This window comes from Panthera tigris, chromosome B1, assembly GCF_018350195.1.
Source record: "Panthera tigris isolate Pti1 chromosome B1, P.tigris_Pti1_mat1.1, whole genome shotgun sequence".
NCBI classification, from domain to species: Eukaryota; Metazoa; Chordata; class Mammalia; order Carnivora; family Felidae; genus Panthera; species Panthera tigris.
This window is the reverse complement of record NC_056663.1, coordinates 83753319-83777315: the sequence shown is the minus strand read 5'-3', so window position 1 is coordinate 83777315 and position 23997 is coordinate 83753319. Positions and strand designations below refer to the sequence as shown.

The 23997-nt window shown below is 38.7% G+C and overlaps 1 protein-coding gene across 9 annotated transcripts in view; it reads right to left on the bottom strand.

Moving 5' to 3' along the window:
• Positions 1-23997, bottom strand: part of INPP4B (inositol polyphosphate-4-phosphatase type II B) — a 753803-nt gene that overhangs the window by 248923 nt on the left and 480883 nt on the right. For all 9 annotated transcript variants that reach the window (XM_042983845.1, XM_007091777.3, XM_042983843.1 and 6 more), the window contains 2 exons: positions 10235-10285; positions 611-690 (listed from right to left, as the gene is read on the bottom strand). In XM_042983845.1, coding sequence (XP_042839779.1) covers positions 611-690; positions 10235-10285 — 131 coding nt within the window. The remainder of the gene's footprint in view (positions 1-610; positions 691-10234; positions 10286-23997) is intronic.

The window sequence follows — 23997 nt, the reverse complement described above, 5'->3', positions numbered from 1 at the left end:
GAAGTTTAAAAATGTTTATTCTATTTAATACTCTTCTTAACATTAAAATACTATGTAACTTCCTAAAGATGGTTGTTTCATCTTCTATACCCAAACAAATTGTACTAATACTCAAAATTAGATCTGATCTACTGCCTATTTCAGTATGAATCTGTTTTAACTTATGTTTTATATTTAACAGTGTAGCAACAAAATAAGCTTAAAAAAAGAGAATAATGAACATTTCCTCTATTATAAATTTGCAATGTTGCCACTAACAAACATATTTCAAACCTAGAAACTTACTTGACTTAAAAAGGAACATTTTAATAAGTACTAGAAAAATTACTTAATAACGTGCTCATCATTTCTATTCTTACTATCAAAGAATTTGATTACTTTAATGATCGTGTATTTTTTTTCCCCTATAAGGGCTGAAAACCTTTGACAATGTGAACCGTGAACTTGAATAATTGCTGTTTCCCTATAACTTGCTGCTGTGGCGAATGTTAAGCCATCTGAGAGCTGACATCTAAACATCTGTAAGAATTGGGACTTTTAAGCCCAAACATCCTTCAATAAATACCATAGGCTATTTGCTTTGCAGCATTTCTGCAGACAAAGGACTCACCTCAGGCTCAGGGCCAGCAGCTGCTCCTTTGACTTCAGTAGCTCCCCCACTTTAAAACTGGCATAGCCCAGGAAACTTCTCTGAAAATAAGAAAGAATGCTTTTCGTTAACTTCAGAAGTCCTTAATATTTTTACCGGCACACCAATCAGACAAACCTAGTCTTCAAAAGAATGAAACGTTAAATCCATTAGCCTGACAAATATTTCATATGCAGAGATACAGTCCTCACTGACAGATACAACAATATATCCTTCTCAGGGGGTGAAGTCTAGGGTGCACATGTATCCTTTTCACTAAAAACAAAGAGACCAATAGCCTGGGACGTAACAAAATGTATAGTGCAGAAGCCAGGACTTTTCTAGGAACTAATTTTCTTCGCCTATGAAAAAAACTGGGTTAGAAGAAAAAATGATAAACTTTTAACATTTACCAATGCCGTCCTCGTTCTTATTAGAATTCCTCAAGTCACTGGCAGCAACAACTTTGTATTCCAGATATGAGCAAATCTGGTAGTTGGAGCTATTTTTATGTGGGACTCTGTACAAGTTATAAATAGAAATGCTACATTTCTCCCCCATCACAGCAATGTTTAAAAGCATTTGTTTCCTTTGTTATTTCTAGCATGGGACAATTTCATTCCAACACACAAAAAAGAAAGGTGCTTATTCAGTTACATTTTCTAAAATTGCTTTTTTAACCTATCATACTGGCTGTTGACTATCTATGAATATCTACTTCCTACACTCTTTGGCTCATAATGCAAAGAATAAAACTCTAAATTGGTTTTTCTTTTCCAGGATAAAAATCTTCCATCTCTTTTTAATATTCCTGGCTACTTCTGATTTAAAAGTCACAATATTATGGTATACCATAAATAGTATTTCTCGTTTTCCCCTCAAGGTCAAGAAGTAAACGTGAAAACATCAAACCCATATTATTATCTAGGCCATTGCTGCCTCACACATTGTAAAACTCTACAAGAAGTCAAAACTGCATCTTCGAGAGCATTCTCTGTTCATATGTCTGTTGCCAGGCTGCTCTAGAATGAGAGCCTGGACGTAAGTAGTCTGAGGACAATTGTATCTTTTCAGAGAAAAGTGTGTGGTTATTTCATACATAGAAGGCAGCCTTCTATGTATGAAAAGTGTAAGAAAGAAAAGCTTCAGGTCTGAATTTTTCTCCCTCTTTTCAAAGCTCTAATTTAGAATTCTTTCAAAACACTCAGATGCAAACATTTGAAATACAACTCAGCTCTAAAGTTGGAGATGCCTCTATGTTAGTAACAATAAACCCAATTAATTAACCTGAAACTCAAAAAGCTGGTTTAGACACCAAGTCACCAAAGCCAGAAGAACACAAGACTGAATAATTCGATGAAGGGTGTTAGGTGAAAACAGAGATTGAGGCCCACGTCAGGCTCCATGCTGACAGCATGGAGCCTGCTTGGAATTCTCTCTCTCATTCTCTTTCTCTCTCTCTCTCTTTCTCTGCCTCTTCCCTGCATATTCTCTCTCTCCCTCCCTCTCTCTCTCTCTCACACACATACACACACAAATTAAACATTAAAAAATAAAGTATTTGTGGAAAGAAGGTCTGATGAGATGTCAATGAGTGATGAAATGAGTGAGTCAAAGCAGAAAAGGAAGTTTAAGAGGTATATGTGTATTTGAAGCTCCACAAGGAGCTTTATTTTGTTTTCTGACAAACTCCTCCTCCCTAGTGCATGGTAGGCATGTGATGAATATTTACTGACAATAAATGAATGAATGAATGAATGAATGGCTGATTTAAAAACTAGCTTTCAAGTCAGTCTATTAGATATGGATATTAGAATGCTCTTTCTGCAGATATTTACAAAGTACTATAATTCACTGAAACGTGGATAATCAAAACAATTTTAGTAGGCAGACTGTATATTGTTGTAGTGAATTTCATTTCAGCCTTTTGCATTTAAATAGATGTCTATCTCACTTCCTCTTTCCCTGATTATCAGGGTTTTTAAATTCCTATTCCCCCCTCTCTCTTCACTCCAAGAAAACTCTTAACTGATAACAGATTTCATGACACCTCAAAATTTCAAATTATTTTCTCTCTCTTTTGAGATTTTGAAGATATGGATGGTTTTAGAATTAAAAACACAAACTTCACATGTCATAAATGTTACCGTGGTCTCTTCATCAATAAAAGGAGCAAATGCTCCAGACTGGAATGTAGCAATGAGAGACAGGTGAAGGGGCTATTTTCAGACATAGCTACACACACACACACACACACACACACACACACACACACACACACACCATGAGCCACAGCTGCAAGTAGTTTGTGACCACAGCCACTGAATGTCTCATCTGTCCACAGATCAAGAGATCCTATGGAAGGAGCATGTTGGCTTGTACGCCTGTGAGCCAAGCCCAGTGCCCAGAACAGAGGGTTGCCTGGTATGCCTACTGCTTCACTGTGAGGGCTTGAAGTGGGCCAGGAAAAATGCCCATGAGTCAAACTTTCTTCCCATCATAACTGGCTGCCACATGCTTCATTTCAAAGGATAAGGGATTTTACAGAAATCATACAACTTATTAAAAGCTAATTTAGGTAATGGCATCATAGTACTGTTATGAAAGCATGTCAAACTAGAGGAGGTGTTATTTAGGTATAAGTATTACCGTATTTATTCTACAAATAACTATATTATGGAGACTAATTGTTGCATAAAGTACAGTAATGAAATTTCTGAAGACAGTGTATAATTGTTCCAAACTGCAATGCTAACAATGGAATTGCCTATATGTTTAATTTCTAGGAAGTTTGTGTGTATTTGCTCCATCTCAATATAAGCAAAACACATCATTCATTTACATGAATATTCACTGGACTCTTGTAAAAGAGTAAATTAATTAGAGGAAAATAGTCTTCTCTGTTTCTAAAACCTAAATGCCCATGAAGGGAAAATAGCATACTAATGTTAATGTAAAAAAAACTTAATATAAAGCTATTTTATCTTTGCTGTCACTGTAATCATAACTATAGAATTTGAGAGAATTATTTATTTTATTTTTTAATTTTTTAATTTTTATTTTTTAAATTCTAGTTAGTTAACATTAACATATGGGGCACCTGGGTGGCTCAGTAGGTTGAGTGTCTGACTTCGGCTCAGATCATGATCTCACAGTTCGTGGGTTCAAGCTCCATGTCAGGCTCTGTGCTGACAGCTCAGAGCCTGGAGCCTGCTTTGCATTCTGTGTCTCCCTCTTTCTCTGTCCCTCCCCTGCTCGCACTCTGTCAATAATAAATAAATGTTAAAAACAGTTTTTAGTTAACATATAGTGTAATATTGGTTTCAGGAGTAGAATTTAGTGATTCATCACTTACATACAACACCCAGTGCTCAACACAAGTCTTAATGCCCATCACCAATCTAGCCCATCCCCCACCTACTTCCCTCCATCAACCATCACTTTGTTCTCTAGAGTTAAGACTCTGATGGTTTGCTTCACTCTTTTTCCCCCTACCCTTCCTCTATGTTCATCTGTTTTATTTCCTAAATTCCATATGTGCGTGAAATAATATGGTATTTATTTTTCTCTGACTTATTTTGCTTAGTGAGAAAGTTCTTTAAACACTTTTATATTTCAAATATAACTCAAGGAACAAGATTTTCCATCTCTTCTTCAGTGCTGTTTCTAAAATTCTCATCTTAAAGGTCTTAAACTGGGAGCTCTAATATCAGTGGAAAAAATCGAGAGACAAACAAAAAAATTTAAGTCTCATTGGAGTTGGAGCTCAGAGATCTAAAGTGTCATACTAAATCAGTTATTCTGCCTCAAAATGGAAATCTGGGCTCTCACAGCCCCCAGAATGGTTATCCACTAATGGGTATTGTCTAGCCTTGTTACTCTGTCTTCTTTCTTACTAATACGTGGTCTTAAATGAAACCACTGACAGCCTTAATGGCTGTATGAAAAAGTTGTCTATGATAACTCTATCTTTCTCATAGCTATAGTAATGAGAATCAAAGTAATCCAGGAAAAGCACTTAGTACACTGCTGGGAAAATAGGAATTTAAAAGTTAACCTGGCTTCTACATGGTCCCAGAACTAGTTAATATGCAGAAGCCAAGTTGGAATCCAGGTTTCTTGCTTTTCAGTCCATCATTCTTTTATCCCCGTCACACTGTGCCTTATTTCCAAGACAGGCAGCAATTCCCTGTCCCTCTGCCAGGCTCTCTGCCTGCACAACATGTGGTTCTGACCTTTTCTGCCTGCTCGTGAGAGTGTAACACTCACAATGATCATTCTGGTGCAAGCACCCAAAGCAGATGATCATTAAATTGCTTGATATACAATTTTAATCACTCACCTGGCTGGAGAGTGATATCAAGCAGCGTGGAGAAAAGTGGGGCATCTGCCTCAATCCCTGGTTGCTCTCTATGGAGACTATACAAATAAACAGTTTATCCTATTAGCCCTTGCAGGGATTCCAGCTGTACCATATAAAGGGCCAGAAGATGTACAAACTCATACACCTTGCGGTGAGCTGGCCACACCTCCATCACCTATGTTCATCTCACAAAGCCTTTACTCAAAGTATAGTTTTTCTTTACACTACAATTTACAAGTACTATGTAGGGCTGTACTATCCAATGGGTAGAATTAGGCTTGTGGCTATGCTGAACTGAGATGCGCTATTAAGTGTAGAATATACATCAAATTTACACAACATGGTATGAAAAAAAGAATGTGAAATATAGCATTAATAATTTTACATAGTGATTATGTTTTGAAATGATTACATTTTGCATATATTGGGTTCAATAACACATTAAAATAAGTTTTTCCTGTTTCTTTTTACTTTTTTAAAAGCATGGTCTACTAGAAAATTTAAAATTACATATGTGGCACACATCTGTGGCACATATAATATTTCCATTAAAAAGTGATTGTTTAGAGGTTAAATGAATATATCAACAATAAGAATCATACTTTGGTCTATTCTAATAAAACTATACATAGGAACTGTGGCACAAATTTAAAGGGTCTTTGAAGTTGATATCATGAGGCCAATATACAACATCTCCCAAACGTAACTTATAGGACAGGCCCTTTTTCATATTCCATGTGCTTTTTCTTCACTGTCAACCCTAACAGATATGGTTACGTGGTTTCCCATCAAATAGAAAGGGAAAGAGGATACATGAACTATTCACACTGAAAACAAGACATCAGAAAGAAAAACAAAACTATTAAAAGTTGATAAACAGTCCAAAGAAAACATTAAAAGGCATTTTAGGGTGAAGTCATATATTTAAAAATTACATCTTCCCTATGAATATAACTCAAAAGGTCTCAGCACAGATTGGCATCTCGTTTACTAAGACATCAACAAAAGATCTGGGTGCATCCAAAAGATGCTGCTTAAAAATGCAAAGAAATGTATAGAACATATTTGGACTATTTATAATAAAGTATTTCAGCTCATTTTTTAATGTTTATTTATTATTGAGAGACAGAGAGACACAGAGCAGAGGAACAGAGAGAGAGGGAGACACAGAATCTGAAGCAGGCTTCAGGCTCTGAGCTGTCAGCACAGAGCCTGACATGGGGCTCGAACTCACAAACCACAAGATCATGACCTGAGCCATAGTTGGACGCCCAACTGACTGAGTCACCCAGTCGCCCCTAATTTTCAGCTCTTTTTTAACCAGAGTAGTCAATGGTTAGAGTCCTTAGCATGTTGTAATGGGAGAACAAAGTCTTGGCCAAGAGCTAAAGCTCTCAGACACGTTTTGCAGTGCCCAAAGCAATATTCTGCGGATTAATCGATAAGATAAATATTACCCAGGGGTACCTCATAGGTGCTCAAGATGTGGTAATTCTTCTCTGTCCGGAATATCATGTACTCTGAGGGTATTAGACACGCCACAGCATGCTAATTTGTTCTTATTTAGGCTCATTCTTACTATGCTTGAGATTTAGTTCTACAATATAATTGCCATTTTATTGAGTTCTGATGTGTCATAAAGTATACTAGATTTTTACATATTATTACAATTTACATATTATTGCAATTATTTTTAGATGTCTCCCCCCTTTTATTCTGGTGGTTCTAAAAAATTGAAGATGGTTAGCAAACCAAAATCAGGGTATGCTTTCTAATTGATTCAATATATATATATCATATATGTATATACATTTATTTATTGTTGACAGAGTGTGAGCAGGGGAGGGGAAGAGAGAGAGATACACACACAGAATGCATATCATACATATCATATATGTATATATATCATAATTTACAAGTTTCCAGGCACAAAGGTAGGGCTATTCGAGTGAACAAAATACATAGGCTCTTTGCTATCATGGAGTTTAACACGTAGGAGGATTGGGCAGACATCACTAACATGTAATACCTAGTTTGCTCATTTGTATTACTAATAGCACCTTGATATTGTTTAAGTGAGAATTGTACTGAGATTCCCTGCTGCTTAGGGACTCCTCTCTTCTCAGTGAGAGATACGTATCAGTATACCAATCGAAATTTCCCCAAAAGCTACTGTTTCCCAGAATTGAAGGAACAGCGTCAGCTGCCTTTTGTCCTTCAGTCTTCTCCCCATCTGGACTGTGATTCCTGAAGGCGCAATGGTTAGACTGGACAATACTCTAACAAAGGAGGAGCGGCAAGGTGGATAGAACATGGTTGCTAGAAGTCATTTTTGAGTAGCTGCAGTCTTGGGCAATTTCCCCAAACCTTCTTCTAACATGAAAAAAATGAGTCTGTTACTTTCAACCCACTGTTTGCTAGGTTACTTGCTTCTGAATGCATGCCTAACTGATATAATTAGCCTGCCACAGAATGTCAATTGAGAATTTTGTTTTGACCCAGGAATTATAGCTGAGTCTCTCACAAAGACATTATACCAAATGCACCATAGTGTCAGTTCAGAGAACCTCTAGTGGCCTGAGTTAGCAACCTCCTCACAGTGCTTAAAAAGAAGCCAGTTTACAGAAACTGGCCTATTAGTAAACATGACACACACAGCTGATATAAAGGTAGTGTTAGCAGAGAGGGAAGGTGAGCATTTCACAAGGTATACTATTTAAGAACCGAGCCTAATTTCTTTGTTATATCATACTCAGGAAGACACCTTAAAGTCAAGGGAGGGGTGCCTGGGTGGCTCAGTTGGTTAAGCGTCCAACTTCAGCTCAGGTCATGATCTTGCGGTTCATGAGTTCAAGCTCCGCGTCGGGCTCTGTGCTGACAGCTCAGAGCTTGGAGCCTGCTTCGGATTCTCTCTCTTTCTCTCCTTCTCTCTCTTTCTCACTCTCTCCCTCTCCCCTGCTTGCACTCTCTCTCTCACAAAAATAAACTTTAAAAAGTAAAAAAAAAAAGTCACGGGGGTCTGGTCCCCAAAAATCAATTATTAAGCTTGTGGGTGTCCAAACCATCTTTGGCTCCACTATATCAGGAACTGGAGATTGTCTCTCCTTTGAAAATCATGGACTGTCTAGCATCTGATGCTGGTCGGGCTTGTAGAAAGGGACAGCAGAGAGACGGCTGAACTGAGAGAGGAAACACCAGTGGGGTAGCCTGCATCTCTTCTGTGTGGCATGGAAAATACATACGTGTGTTTCATCAGGGCCAAAAAACACCGCAAGCAGCTAAGCAAGCATTACATGCTAGAAAAGTAGGTCTTAGCAGCAAGAGCGTACCGGGTGAGCCTGGGCAGTGGAGAAGGTTGAGCCAGAACCAGATTCCCCATGGTAGGGAAATCTGTGATGGGAAGGAGCCTACAAGGTCTCCAGAAATACCTATAGTTGTGTTCATTACAGAGACAGCATTTCAATGTCTGCCACATGCTGACAGGCAGCACTAGCCTGAGAAATATCAAAACCAGCAGAAAGGGAACCACAACCTCACCATGGGCAAGCACAGAAGGAACCTCTCCCCATTCCTTTCTCCTTGCCACAGCATTGAGCAATAGAGGAGGAAAGGGCAGGACTCATGTGAGAATCAGACTATGCTCCCCTTCCACTACAAGTTGCTAGAGGAACAGAGATGTCTACCCCATAGTGGGAAGTGATGGGGGAGGGGGGGGAGAAGAAAACAATTAAACTCAGAGAAGGAACTCAAGTTTTAAAATGAATAGGATATATTTCAAGAACTTGAATGAGAGAAAAAACAGGGAAATTTACATAACTAGCCCAAGATGTCACTAAAGCTTCAAGCGAGGGGGATTTAACACTGAGCAGTTGTGGGGATGAAGGGTTAGAAGAGGAAAAATAAATTAAACTAGCTCATCTTTCTTGAATCTCAAAAAATAAATAAAATTCCTTATAAAATAATGCATTCAGTTGATAGTTAAAATTTCAAAAGGTCTTGTTTTCAGAAGCAAGTACTAAGGGTGTGATGAGAGCTTGCGATGGAGGTTCCAGTTAAAAGGAGTGCACCTGAGGTGGTCACAACCCAAAGGCTGTGAACAGAGCCCTGAGCCCTGAGCAGGGGAGGAACAGCACTGGGCAGGGAAAGGGTCCTGGGGCCTGCAGCAGTGAAGGGCCTGAGGCTGGGAAAAACTTGCTAGTCACTCTGGAGAAACTAAGCATAGTCTGGGCAGCACAAGAGGTTTGAAGGTTTGCAGAAAACAAAGCATGAAGATTCACTCTAGTAAAAGAGAACAACATGTCCCCAGGAAGAAACCAGAAGCTTGTGTTAGGCATGAGAGAGCACAGAGTGCCCTTTTCCTTCTCCTTCCCGATCAGAATGTCAGACATGGCTGACATTCTTCTCCATCAATTCAACTCACTCTTTGGTGCACATATTTGGAGGGCTTTCTTGGCAGGTTCAGATAGTGGCTGTTGCTAGTGAGGAAATGATCGGCATATAGTACTCTGCTCCACATATCAACTGGGAGAAGGTTGTCAGTTGCCTGTAGGATTTCTGGGAATTTCAAATAGGTCTTTCAGTTGGCTCAGTCCCATGGCCTCTATAGACTCAACTTATTTCTAGGCTTTTTCATCCTCTCTGCACAGATCCCAGGGACTCAGCCTGCTGGGCTATCTTTTCAGGAGTGTCACCACCTACTCTAGGCTTGCCTAAGCAAAAAGCACCTATTATCTTTCCGCTTTTCCAATTTCTAAAAGCTGCAGATGCAATGGCTCAGATGCAGCAGGAATTCTGCAACACCGGTCTGCACTTTGGTGGCAGCTACTGTTGTGAGTTGCATTACAGTGTTTAAGCAGCAGGAAGCAGAAAACAGCACAGTCTTTCAGGTAATTAGTTCTCTGCCTCCTTCCTGAAGCAGTCGAGCCCACATCAGCAATCTCCCTGGCCCTCTGTTGTTCCAGGAATGTTGGTTCCAAATTGCATCCCAGCTACCTGCAGGACAATTTCTCGATTCATCTCTATCCAGTGAAACAAAATATGAGTTCATCTGGGGATAATTTTCGAGAGACAAGAAATGAACTCTATACAATTCGCCAAATATGTGCCCCCTTGCATGGTCACACCCTGTTAATTTAACACAATTTCATTTTTCGGCCATCAGACAGCAGAAGGCCAGTGAAAATCCAAATGATTTAACTTAGAAGTGCTGTGTGTACCTTTTGGAAAGATAAAAAAACACTTACCCCAACCTCTGGCAGGGGATCCTTATGTTCAGGTAGGACACTGGTTCGAACCTATAGAGAAAAAATAAACGTTTTCTGTAGGATTTTGGAGTAGAAACTAGTGCAGAAGCTTCACACAGGTGCTGGGTGTCATTTTCCCATCATGGAGCATCAATTCAGACTGGGGTTAATCATTACCGAAGGTACCTGTGTACATCACCTGCTGCAGAGCCATAAAGCTCTCCTCTGATAGTTGCTAAGCTTCCTAGTTTTCCTAAGTACACAGAACTACTGGATCCTTACCCCATCACCCCTTGTCAAATACAGAGATGTCTGGGCTTTAGGTGAATCAGCTTTAATCTCCTCAAAAAGCAACCCTAATTCAACATTCAAAGGAAAGGACAGAGTTGGTGTAGAGCAAGTCATTCCATGCAAGCTCAATAAATATTTATTCTCTAAATGAGCACCAAAACCCACAGTCTTTATAGTATATCCCTCCCACAGGAGAGTTCTGGGCCAAATTGTCAGATACCATTATCTAAATTAATTTGAAAATGAATTCTCAACTGGGGGAGAGGGAAATAGTGTAAAATAATCAGTCATCTGGGGAAGCTTTTCATATGTTTGAATGTGTTCCAAGTGAAATATCAACCCCTTAGATGATAAGTAGGCATATATCTTCTACTGAGTAGTGATCCTTAATCCTGGTTGTGCATTAGAGTTACCTGGGGACCTTTCAAACTGCTGGTGCTCTTTCCTGCCCCTGGATATTGATTCTAATGTACAGCTGAATCGATGTTTCTCTATTTAAGAAAAAACACTTCAAATGAAAAGAAATCACGACTATCTTTCTCACTTAAGAAAAGGCTAGTAAAAGAAAGAAACACATAAAACCTAAATCTAGTATATCTTAATTTGAAGTAAGGATTAGATAATAAAGTTAAGTGAATACAGAGCAATAGACAAGCATACTCTGTTTAACTGGAGAGCAGAGGGAAGGGGTGATGGATGGGAGAGAGGAACCCTAGAAACACATGATGGATCAATATTTTAGGGGGTCATTTTAACAAAATCCCTTTGGAGGTACTGCACTGCCAATCATAACTCTCTTGAAATCCTTTAAGCTCTGACATACTTGACCATACCTGGTCAATTCTCCCAGGTTGAAGAGATACCTATAACACCCCTCATAATGTCAAAAGACTTGAACTAGCTCCCGAGGGCCTACTAGTCTTTAACACGGTTTCCATTTTCTTGGAAAAAGCCTCAAGCCATGGTAAAACAGTGCATTTTAACTTCCAGCTTAAGGCTCCTTCTTTGTTTCTTTATGACAGACCCAGCACTATCGCTTGCACAATTTGTCAGTCATTATGACTCAAATTGTTCACCAGAGCACAAAATAAATGACAGGAGAGATCCCAACAGAGTAAACAACACAATTTGCAGAACACACTCCACTCAGGATTTCATGACAGAGCGTTCACTGGCGAAGAGCATTTGCAGTGTGGCGGCTGCATTAATGCTCTTTGGTCCAGAATGTTCAGATGTACCATTCAGTCTCATTATCTGAAAACCATTAGCTGGCCTCAAAGGATAAGGAATCTGTATATTAACAGGGGACTATAATGGACCATACAGTGTGCGTATGTGTATGATATCCCTCTCTCTCTCTCTCTCTTTCATACACACAGTATATACTCTGTCTGTCTCTGTCTCTCAGATTAACTCTGTCTCTGAAAGACAGAGAGACTTGTTCCCCCCTTATCCACGGTTTCACTTGCCATGGTGTCAGTGTTACCCACAGTCAACCACTCTTCTCTGGAAGCAGAGGATTCTCCTTACATATCATCAGGTCAAAGCAGCCTAACGCTACATCACAATGTCTATGTCATTCACCTCACTTCATCTCAGCACATAGGCATTTTATCATCTCACATCATCATGAGAAGAGGGAGTATAGTACAATAAGGTATGTTCAGAGAGAGAGAGACCATATGCACAGAACTTTTATTATAGTATATTGTAATAATTGTTCTATTTTATTATTAGTTATTATCAATCTCTTATTGGCCCTGATTTATAAATTAAACTTTATCATAGGTATGTATGAATAGGAATAAACAGTATATGTAGGGTTCGGTATTATCTGTGGTTTCAGGCATCCACTGGGGATATTGGAAGTATCCCCTGTGGATTAGGTAAGACAACTGTATACACAATTACACACACACACACACACACACACACACACAATGTGCGCATGTATATATATATATATATATTCACACACATATATATGTATATATGCATATATAATATATAAAGTATGTAGAGTGTACATATTATATATATATATATATATATATATAAATGTACGTCTACTATATATCAGAATGGATTATATATAGTGAATGTATATTCACACATATGCAACCCATATAACACATATATATGTGTATGTTTATGCATCATTTTAAGAAAATATTTGACATCCAAATAACATTATCCAACGGGATATGCTTAAATTTAGAAATAAAGTGAAAGAAGTCAGACATTGGTGGAGGTCAACATATATAGTATTGCTATATCATATATATGTGTGTGTATATATATATATATATATATATACACACACACACACACACACACACACACACTCTATGTGATATAATATTAGATAAGGTAGAATAATATTGACAACTCTGCAATATTGTCATTAAATTTATGTTTATTTTATCAGGACAATTAGTCCTTATAAATATAAATAAACTACAAAGAAAAAAAAAAAGATTCCTGACCCAAAGGTGTATACTATAAAAAAATTTCAAAGATAATCATGGACTAGTTTGCCATTTCCAATGTGTGTACATGTGTGAAGGAGAGAGAGACAGAGAACGAACTTCCCTTTACATAAAACAACTATTTTTGAAAAGTACATGTATGTCACATGTCATAACTCAAGGCATGTTTAAAACACTAGCAGAGCTCCTGATATAGAGGAATTGAAAAACAAAACTTTTGTAAACCAATTTTAAATTTTATAAAGTCAGATTTTCATATGAAACACATGTTTAAGGTAGTATATATGTATAGTTCTAAAACTTTTATATTTAAGGTTAATGCTACAGATGTTATGGTATATAGGTCACACACTGATGATGTTTTTTCTTGCATAATATATAGCCCTCTTTACACTAAACACATACTAGGTGGCAAGCACTGGGTTTGCCAGTAAATAGGGTCCCATTTCTTCTCTTTGAGATTTCAGAAACCAGTGGATGGGACAAATATATAAATAATCCAGTACAACATAATACATGCTATAATGGAAATGTGAGCATTTTTCTGTGGGCATTCAGGGTAAGGAGTAATTAATCCAGACTGAATGTCAGGAAAGGCTTCACAGAACAAGCAGTCTGGGTTTTGAAGGATGTGTAGGAGTTTTAAGCAAGGAAAAATAGGATGAAGCAAACAGCGTATTACATAATAAGCATGCGTCATGGAGTTGTAAAAGGCCATTGGTTAGGGCACCCGTGTGGCTCAGTCTGTTAAGCGTCTGACTCTTGGTTTCAGCTCAGGTCATGACCTCATGTTTCATGCAACTGAGCCCCTCAATGGAGTCCATGCTGAGAGTGTGTGCCTGCTTGGGATACTCTATCCCTCTCTCTCTTCCCTCCCCTACTTGCTCGTTCTCTCTCTCTCTCTCTCTCTCTCAAAATAAATAGATAAACTTAAAAAATAAGGCCATTTGTGTTTGGGAAAGAGTGAGTATTCTGATAATACCATAACAGGGGGGCCTTCAGGGAAATGGTAAGAGTTGGGGAGATGTTTGGTTATATGTCTGAGGAGAGAGGTTGGGCCATTTGATATCTATCATGTTATGGAACTGGAGCTTTATGCAATTTATAGACAATAGGATATCAGGTAAGACAATCAAGTAGAAAAGTGATGCTATCAGAGCCCCTTAAAGCATATCCACTATGCCCTGAGTCATATTGGGAAAATAACCTCTTTATGCTAGTTGCCTTTTGCCTTTTTGTTAGCTATCTTTAGCATAGGGTGAATAATAAACCTCATAGTTGTTGTAGTACATCTTTTAAGTACCCAGAACAGTACCTGCCACTGAGAGGGAAGAAGGGAGAGAGTGAGTAAAGAAAAGAAAGGGAAGAAGAATTAGAGGAAATGAGGAGGGAGGGAGAAAAAGAAAGGAGAAAGGAAGAGAGAGGAAAAAGAGGAAAAAGAGTAAGACAGAGATGGGGTGGGTAGAAAAGGCAGGAGCAATATGTCACTGAAAACAAATAATAAAGCCTGGACAGATTTAGATGAGGCCTTTTGATGAGGAAGGGATGATGCAATGGCTGTCACTGTAACATTTGGAACATTCCAGTTCACGGGCAATGTCATGCCTCCTGAGATTTACTGGCCTTCCTTCAGGATTCATTTTCCCTTTTTTGGTCTTATTAGCCATTCTTCTTCCCAGTTTTCTTTACCATACCCCTCCCTGTCCTTCCTGGGACACAAGAATGTCTGCCTGACCACATATTTAAAGTTATTATAACTTCCTCTTGTCTAGGAGGACACTTTTATGATATCAAATAAAGATCACTTAATAGAAGTGATCATGTAGATTATATGTTCCATCTTGAATAGTTCTCAAGTTTCATATAAAGCAAATTCATTTACTTTTTCATAGGCTCAAACTTCCATATACTAAATTTGCCTTGAAAAAAAGAAAAACTGAGGTTGGGAGGGTGGTGGAGACTGCTGTATTCTTCATGGGTGAGTAGGTAAGAATGAGCAATAGGGCTGCCTCAACTGCAGGCATTGTTGACTATCCAGATATAGAGAAGGGGTAGGTCAGGCTGCCATGACTGTGCACTAGGCTGTCCATGCCTCAGCCCCGGGCAAGTGCATCTTCTCAAGAGCAAATGCAACTTTTCCCTAGCTGGGCTCAGCTGGACAGTGTTGTAACAGTGCTTGAACATCCCCAGGGCAGGGAAAGGGCCTAGATCTTCTTCTTGGACTACTGTGACATCTGGTAAGTTCTCTGATATTGAATGCATTGTTGAAACACGTTCTTTTTTTTTTTTTAAATAAAAATGTTACTCTAATTCTCTACATATCTCGAGTTAGAATATATTATTTCATCACATTTACTTGTTCCACTTGGAACGAGGCACCAAACTGCCTTCATACTCAAACACATGAAAAGCTGACTGGTACAGAAGTGTTCTACCACCTTCCACAATATTAATATTCAGGGAGGAAGCTGCTCAGTTAGGCCCATATTTCCCAGGATGCCTTGTTTTGAGAGATAGCCATGTACCAAGCTCTCACCAATAAAATATATGTGTAAGTGATGTTTGCTGCATCCAAACTGGAGTTCTCCGAAGTGGATAGCCTAGGCCCTCTTCACTGTCCTTTTCTCCTTCCAAGGAGTCCCGCCCTTAGGTGACTGCAGAGCCACACATGAAAGAACACCATTCGCCACGCCATACCACGTATCCCTACCAGTGTTAGATTATAAATGATTTTATCAGTTTTCTATTGCTGCTTAACAAATTTCCACAAACTCAGCTGCTTAAAACAACATCCACTTATTAATTCACAGTCTGTAGGTCAGAAATCCAGTCCTCATGTGGTTGATTTCTCTGCTCTGGTATTACAAGGCTGCAGCCTCTCCTGGAGGTTTGTCTAGGCAAAGGTCTGCTTTCAGCTTCCACAGGCTGGTAGCAGAATTCAGTTCCTTGCAGCTCTAGGACCAAGGTCCCCATTTTCTTGATGAATGTCATCTGGAAGCTGCTATAAACTCCTGGAGTTTATTCCATGCCACTGTTACTCCATGCCATGTGGCTTCCTTCATCCTCAAATCCAGCAACAGAGGATCTGCTTTGCACCAAATCCTTCTTGCACTTCAGATATCTGTCTTTGGAATCCACTCTTTTAAAGGCTTATCTCATTAGGTCAGACTTGCCCCAGATAATCTCCCACTCTTAGGCAACTTTGCCATGTGACATGATCTAATCACAGGAGTATGTCCCAGGGACCATGTAGAATGTGTACAACAATGGGGCAGTAATCCTGGGGCCAGTGTAGAATTCTGCCCAACACAATGACCAAGAAATAAACTTCCCACTGTGAAAAAACACTGAAATTTGGATGTTTACATTTGTTTCAGCAGATCACATAATATGACCCCCCCCCCATTTTTTTTTTTTAATGGAAGTTTGGATTCCATTTATGGCTATGAAGAAATAAAGCAAAATAGCTAATATTAAATCCTAATTCATTATTTTAATGTCAACAGATCTGTATTAACTGTGTATTATGATCCAGTGGCTGTCATAAACACTGGCAATCCCAGAGATTAGGAAGACAAGGTATTTCTCACCCACAGGTAATAATGATAACATGGCAAGGGTCAAAACATACAATTATAATTGCTAAGCATCTTCAATTGTGTAAAACTTACCAGCCATTCTTAGATACTGATTTTCCAACTATTTAATTTCTGTTGTGCATGGAGAAAATGATCCATGTATAAGCCCAAATGATTCATATCACAGAACCTTAGAGACGGGAGGGATCTTAGGGTAAACCTAGAAAAACCACCTCTGTGATGTGAAAATTGTACATGAAATATCCCGGGAGGTTACATTTAAATTTTTTCCTTGGACATGTTTAATCTCTAGCTTATTCTCTTACTAATTAGTCTTGTAGAAGTAGTATTGCTCACCTACCTAAAGGCTCCAAACAGATTAAGTTAATGAAAGAAGTAGGTTGAGTGTGAGAGACAATAGGGAGGGGAAAGGAATCTGGCAAAAATGGAAATCACATTCCTAGTCTATGAAGAACAACTATCCAGCTCCAAGTAATTAAAATGTTCCTGAGAAAAAAATTTCTTCAATTATCAACAATGGACAAATCCTAACTCTTTTGCAGGTATACCATACCATTATTAGTATTTAATTATTTTTGCCAGAAACCAGCCTGATATAAAAGGTAAAAATATGCCCAGTACTATTTTTAGTGAGTGGGGGGGAGTGCTATTCTAAAGCAATTGTTCTTAATCTTGACAACACATTAGAAACCTCTGGAATATTTTTTAAAGCCAGTTTCCAGGCCATGTTCTAAAATAATTACATCAGAATCTCTGAGGGAAGAATCCAGGGATCAGTGCTTTTTAAGGCTGACTCCACACCTGTTTCCAAAGTGCAGTCAAAGTTAAGAATTACTGCTATAAAATAAATGAGATTGTTTTGAGTGTAAGCCTCAAAACTAGCTCCAAATCCTATGAAAATTTGCAAAAAAAAAAAAAAAATGTACTAGGCAATGGTCATGTGATGGAATAAGGCTCTCTTGGAAAACAAAAAATTAAAAAAAAATATGTTAATGGATTCTCAGAGCTGGAAGAGGTCTTAGACATTATCAGGCCATGTTGCTTAAATTTCAGTGTGCATTCTCATTACCTACTGGTCTGCAGCTGGTTGGGGGATGGTCTGAGGACTATCCCTTCCAAGGTTGTTATAGAAATGCAGAATCTCAGTCTCACTCCAAACAACTGAATCAGAGTCTTCATTTCAGTAAAGTCCCCATGTAATTCATATGCACATTCAAGTGTGAGAAGGTCTAGTCTAGGATAGTGCTTATGAGGGAAATAGGTCACTGGTGAGAATGGTAGACATTCATTTGCACATAAACATGCTTGAGACAAGGGGTGGGGTTTATTCTTCTGGTTTTGAAGGTTTTTGGTAATTTATTTTTAAATGTCAAGCATCTGTAAAAGCTCCAGATAATACTTTCTATCAGAGATGCCCTTTCCTTTCTTATGCAAAGGGGGGAAGGGTTGCTCTTATCATCAATCTCAAATCAGGGACTGATTTGGGAGAGAGCTTAGCTGGAATTTCCGTAAGACTCATCGTTGCAGGCTGAATCTCCACTTCTCTAACCCCTTCATGCCCCCCAAACCCTCAATCTCAATATCACAGGTTGAAGTCCTAACCAGCGAGTGCATTTGGAGATAAGGGTAATTAAGTTAAAACGAAGCTATTAGCATGGGACCCTAATGCAATATGGTTGATGTCCTGAAAAGAAGAGGAAGATGCTGCAGGGGTGTGATACAAAGGGTAACCATGGGAAGAGGCAGCAAGAGGGTGGCCGTCTGCAAGCCAAGGAGGGAGGCCTGAGAAGAATTTACTGCTGCCAACACCCTGCTCTTGGACTTCCAGATTCCAGTATTTTAAGAAAATAAATTTCTGTTTAAACCACACAGTCTGTGGCAGTTTGTTACGGCAGCTCTAGAGAACTAAGACACTCAGTCTACCCATGTTGTAGGGTATGACCCCTCTCCAGGATGTTCAGCCAAGAACCTTTGGTTGAGGACTCTTTGTCCTTCGACCCTAAAAGAATGCTAGAGATTCTTGGAAGTCTCTGCATACGTGTTTCACACTGTGTCCCACTCAGCTTCAAAATCTGGCAAATGTCTTTAGAGGCAGAACAGCCATGAATTTGAGTCCCCTTTGGTCTCTAAATTTGTCATTTCAGCTACACATAAAAACCAAAATCTCTGCTGGGTTCTATGTCTTCCAGCTGCCACTCTGTGTTAAGCAAAACCTTGATGCTGAGACTTCCGAGCTACAGGGACAATCTGTAAATGCGCACAGGTGGAAAAGAGCTTTTTAGTCCCTCACCACCACACCCTCTTGGGCTTTCTCTCTTGCCTGTGACTCTCCCTGTTTCCAAAGCACTATGAATCTGTGGGAGGTTTCACTCTGCTTTTTAGAAGGCTTTGGCCTGGTTCTCTAGACTCCTGAAAAGCTCAGAATTCAGCAAGTCTCTTCTGAGAAAAAAAAATGTTCATTGACTTGAAGCTGATGAAGTCTCAGTTTCTTACTTCCTCCAACACATGCACTGAGAGTTTTGCTGATTTTTCTTTCTCTGAGCAGCACCAGCTCTGTGTCCAGGCAAAGGCATGTTCTTCAGCTCATTCTCAGAACCACCAAATGCCCAAAGAGGAAAAATGGCAGGCTCCTGAGAGCTCAGCTCCAAAAGATCCTCCTTTCTCTGGAATTGTAGTTTACTTTTGTAGTTTAAATTGTAGTTTATTACTTTCACAGCTTGCTGGAAGATGCATTCGAATGCGATTTTTGTAAAATGTGTGGCTTGTTTCTGGGTGTTGTCAGAGGGAGCACAGCTTGCCCTCCCTACCACATACCACCCAAACTGAACTTTTTAACATCTGAAAGTCACTAGAAGTTTAAGGAATCTTCCAAACATGCGGTTAACGGGTGAAAAATGATATTCGACATTGCATAGTTAAATATGCTTGGAAGAGGGGAAATGCCATCACATGTTGGTCTGTCTATTAAGGTAAGTCTTCAGTAAACCAGTTACAAATGCATAATTACAGGTAATTTTCCTGGTAAAAACAGAGTTTATCCTGAAGCCTGAGCACTATCCAAAAACTATCTAATAATTATTGAGTGTGACATGTTGTGTTGGTCTTCACTAGGTAAATGTGATCATCTTTCACATGTCAAAACATATTATACAAAATTATGTACATGAGAATAGTCTATTGGCTTCTAAGCCTAAAAGAAAGAGTGGTAAGACAAATATAAGCACTCTTTTAGTTTGGATGCATCTAGTCTTAGAGTTCTCTAAGGCACGGATGTTCACACCACAGCTCTCTAGTCACATGGGTCCCTTTATGTTTAATTGGTGGCTCTTTCAGACTTCTAATTTCACTATATGAATGTGCCATTATACTAAATTCTACCAGTCATACAAGAGTCATGTGGTTCTTTGGGTTAATGGTGACTGCAAATGTGGCTCCAGAGTCACATAACTCTGAGTATCCCTGCCATTACCCACATTTTATTCCATTTCCCTTTCCAACCATTATAGAGATCTATTACAGGCAGGTGAAAAAATACCGAACAGCAAAAATACCTTTAGACATTCCCTTTGTCAGAGAGTCTCTCCAAAAGATACAGGCTCTGCTGAAAATAAGAGATGCTTAAACTTAGATCAGGGAAGTTTCAGGGAAGTCAAAGAGGTCTCTCTACTGCTGTTCTGAAAGTAAGTCCATCTGCCTTTCATACTCTTTACTTCTGGATTTTCCTGAAAGGGATACTAGGTTCCGAGAGACAGTGCTGTTCAGATCCGGTCAGGCTTCTTGTACTGTACCTACCAGCCAAGTCTGATCCTGGGCACTTACCTAAAGCAATTAGGACTAATCTCCAAAGAAATGCACAATTAAAGACCCAGGTTTTATTTATTTACTTTTTTTGGTGTTAAGTTTTAAGTGTTAAGATGTTTGGATTTTTTTTTTTAAAATAGAAATAAAGAATAAAGAAACTCTTTGCACCGAAAAAAATACAGTGTTAAGATGTGTTATGGGCACTGAAGACATTAACTCATGATTTGCTAAATAATTGCTCATTCTTTTTTTTTTTAAGTTTTTTCTAATGTATATTTATTTTTGAGAGAGAGAGAGAGAGAGAGAATGAGCAGGGAGGCTGCAGAGAGAGAGAGAGAGGGAGACACAGAATCTGAAGTAGGCTCCAGGCTCCTAACTGTCAGCACAGAGCCCCATGCGGGGCTCAAACTCACGAACCGTGAGATCAAGACCTGGGCCAAAGTCGTATGCTTAACTGACTGAGCCACCCAGGTGCCCCAATATTGCTCATTCTAAGTTGAGACCTCTATTCCTGCTATCCTGCAGGAGGATACTGTAAACGTATCAGTACATATAGTGCTCAATTCAAATATCATGTATCTATAATAACAGTTTTTTATCAGATCAGATCAGACCTTTACTACTGCTTCCTCCTGCCATCACCCTTCTTCTTCTCTACCCAAATACTGAAAAATAATTGTGCCATCATTTTGAAAAGTGGGTAGAGTCATTAGAGCTGATCCTTTGATCCCAGAATTAGACTTACATTAAGTATGTGCTACCCTAGAAACTTTCTACCCTATAAATAAATAACAGAAAGCTTATAATTGATAAATAAGGGTAATAGAATCCAAGGAAGTAACAACTATGCTTTCTGGACCTATAGGTAATTATTTCAGAGGCACATGCATTATTTTCTTTACTTGTATTATCTCATTTAATTCCTATAGTTCTGGTGTTGTATTATTACTTTGTCCATTTTACAGGTAAGAAAACTTAGTCTCAGAAAACTGGATTAATTTGCCTAAGGTCAATTCAACAGCAAACTGCAGATCAGACACTAAATGGTCTACTTCCAAAGTCTGTGCCCCTTCCATGGCTGTGTGCCTCTTCTGAACCCAGACTGATGGTGACTTTAATTGTCTTCCCTAGGGCTGCTTAATGAGAGTTTTAAAAGCCAAAAATCTATTAGCCTCAGGGAATAGAAACAGACACAATTTATCACATTGCCAGACTCAAAAACACCATCCTTATGTATTAACAGCCCCCAATTAAGACCATAGTCATGAGTTAATGAACAAGCCATTAGAGAGAGAACAGTAATATCAACACAGGCACATGTCTATTAATCTGTTGCTCACTGAAAGTCATTAGTTCTACACTATAAGGCTAAATAATTTCTAGGTAGCTTTAAAACAAAATTATTGCAATATCACTCAGTATTTTAAAAGATCATTTACAACACAGGGTTTTCTAACCCCAGTCAAAAGAAGATCACCATGCCCTGGGTAAAGATCAATTGATTAATAAAATCAGATGGTGTGTACAGGCACAGAGGGGAGAGGCTTTTAGTGTATTTATCCAATGAGGTGTTTTCATCCCCAGGCAAAAATGGGATAGCTGCAATAACTCTATTCTATTCCACTACTTTCTTCACTGTAGAATTCTACCAAACTATCTAAGAGTTTTATCAGTGGGTCTCAGCATTAGCTGTAGATGACAAATCACATGGAGAAGCTTTCAAAATGCTGATGCCAGGGCCCCACTTGCTTTTGCTCCTGTAATTGATGTTTCTAAATCTCTCAGAATTTTCTTCCACTGCTTTCCCTTACTATTTAATCTTCAAAACAACCATATGAGAAAACTGAGGCTCCAATTTCAAGTAACTTCCAACCTGTCAGTAGAGGAGCTAATATTTCAACTTGCATCTGCAGCATCCCAAGACCAATGCTTTCAACACCTCATTGTATTGTCTGCAACTTGAGCTGAAATCATACTACACATCTACACAAAAAACAATGAAGGGACGTTGAAACAGAGTTCCCAGTTTCCCTGTAGCAGAGGGCAAAGTGAGTGTGGCATCTCAAACAGGAAGTAGGGATGACTCTTTTCAAAGAAGCACTGTGACAAAGAGGCCAGAGTCTACTGCATGGCTCAGGCAGTCTTGTCTTAAAAGAGCAAAGGTGTTCAATTCGATATGGTAAACTCTTCCCGGGAAGGTAATAACAGTACATAACAATGTTTCCAAAAGAAAAAATGTATTTGACGTTTCAAAAGATTGACTTACAAAATTGGGAACACAGTCTCATTAAGTTGAGGTTTCCTTTTACTCTCATAAACCAGGTGCACATTGAATCCTGTGACACGTGAGTAGTAGCTAGGATATAAAATGCTTGCATTTTATATCTTATTCAAACTATATATCGGCAGTTCTCTAGTGGGTACAATCAGAGAATCTACAAGGTCAAATTATTTTCATAATAATTCTAAGATGGTATTTTCCTTTTCTACCCTTCTTTCATGAACGTACAGTGGAATTCTCCAGAGCCTTCAAGAAATGTGATTTCACCAGACATTGCACACAGAAGCAGACAGGACAACTCAGTTCTCTGCTATTAATTGGGCTTTAAAGGGATTTGCAAAATGGTAAAACAATGCCACACTCTCAGTATACTTTAGTTTTCCAAAATAAAATAATTTCAAAAACATGTATTATTTTGCTAACCTATAAGGGGTTATTAGTTATTTTAAATAAATTGATAAAGATGTAAAGTATTTTTGAGTTTTAATTTCTAATGCGGTAAGCATCCATAGTTACTTTAATTAAAGCTGGTACATCTGTACTATTTATTTAATTTTTAAAAATTTGAGTACAGTTGAGTACAGTTGTGTTGAGTACACACAACATTATAGTGCAAAACATAGTGATTCAACAACATCCATAGTTATTAACCCACATAACAGCCTTTTGAGAGTCTTTATTTTATTTTTTTAAATATTTATTTTTGAGAGAGAGAGAGAAAGAGAAAGCGAGCACGTGAGCAGGGGAGAGGCAGAGAAAGGAGGGGACAGAGAATCCAAAGTAGGCTCTGCACTGACAGCAGAGAGCCAGATTCCAGGCTGGAACTCGCCAACCATGAGATCATGACCTGACCCAAAGTCAGATGCTCAACTGACTGAGCCACCCAGGCTCCCCAAAGCCCTTCGAGATTCTTGATATTGAAGAGTATAAAAAGGTCCTGAAACCAAAACTTTGAGAAACAGTGGGATTGGTGATCCTGAACATTTGGGATTTGTCTTTCATGTTTACTAAGTCAGTCTTACCATTTTTAGGCAGATTTTTGCTTCAGAGTCTCTTTCAGAGATGGATGTGATGTTTGCTACATGCACCCCTAATCCAGCTACTCTGAATCACTATGGTTCCTTGAACTTGTCTTGTTCCTATCTCCCTCCACACCTTTGCATATGCTGGTCTTCTGCCATCATTAAATTTGAGGAATATGGTTGCAAATACAGAATAATCGCTTCATGGACTTATAATCTTAGCATCAACAAGAGACAAAATACCAAGCTGGATAAAGTAGTAAGTATGCATGAAAGTAAA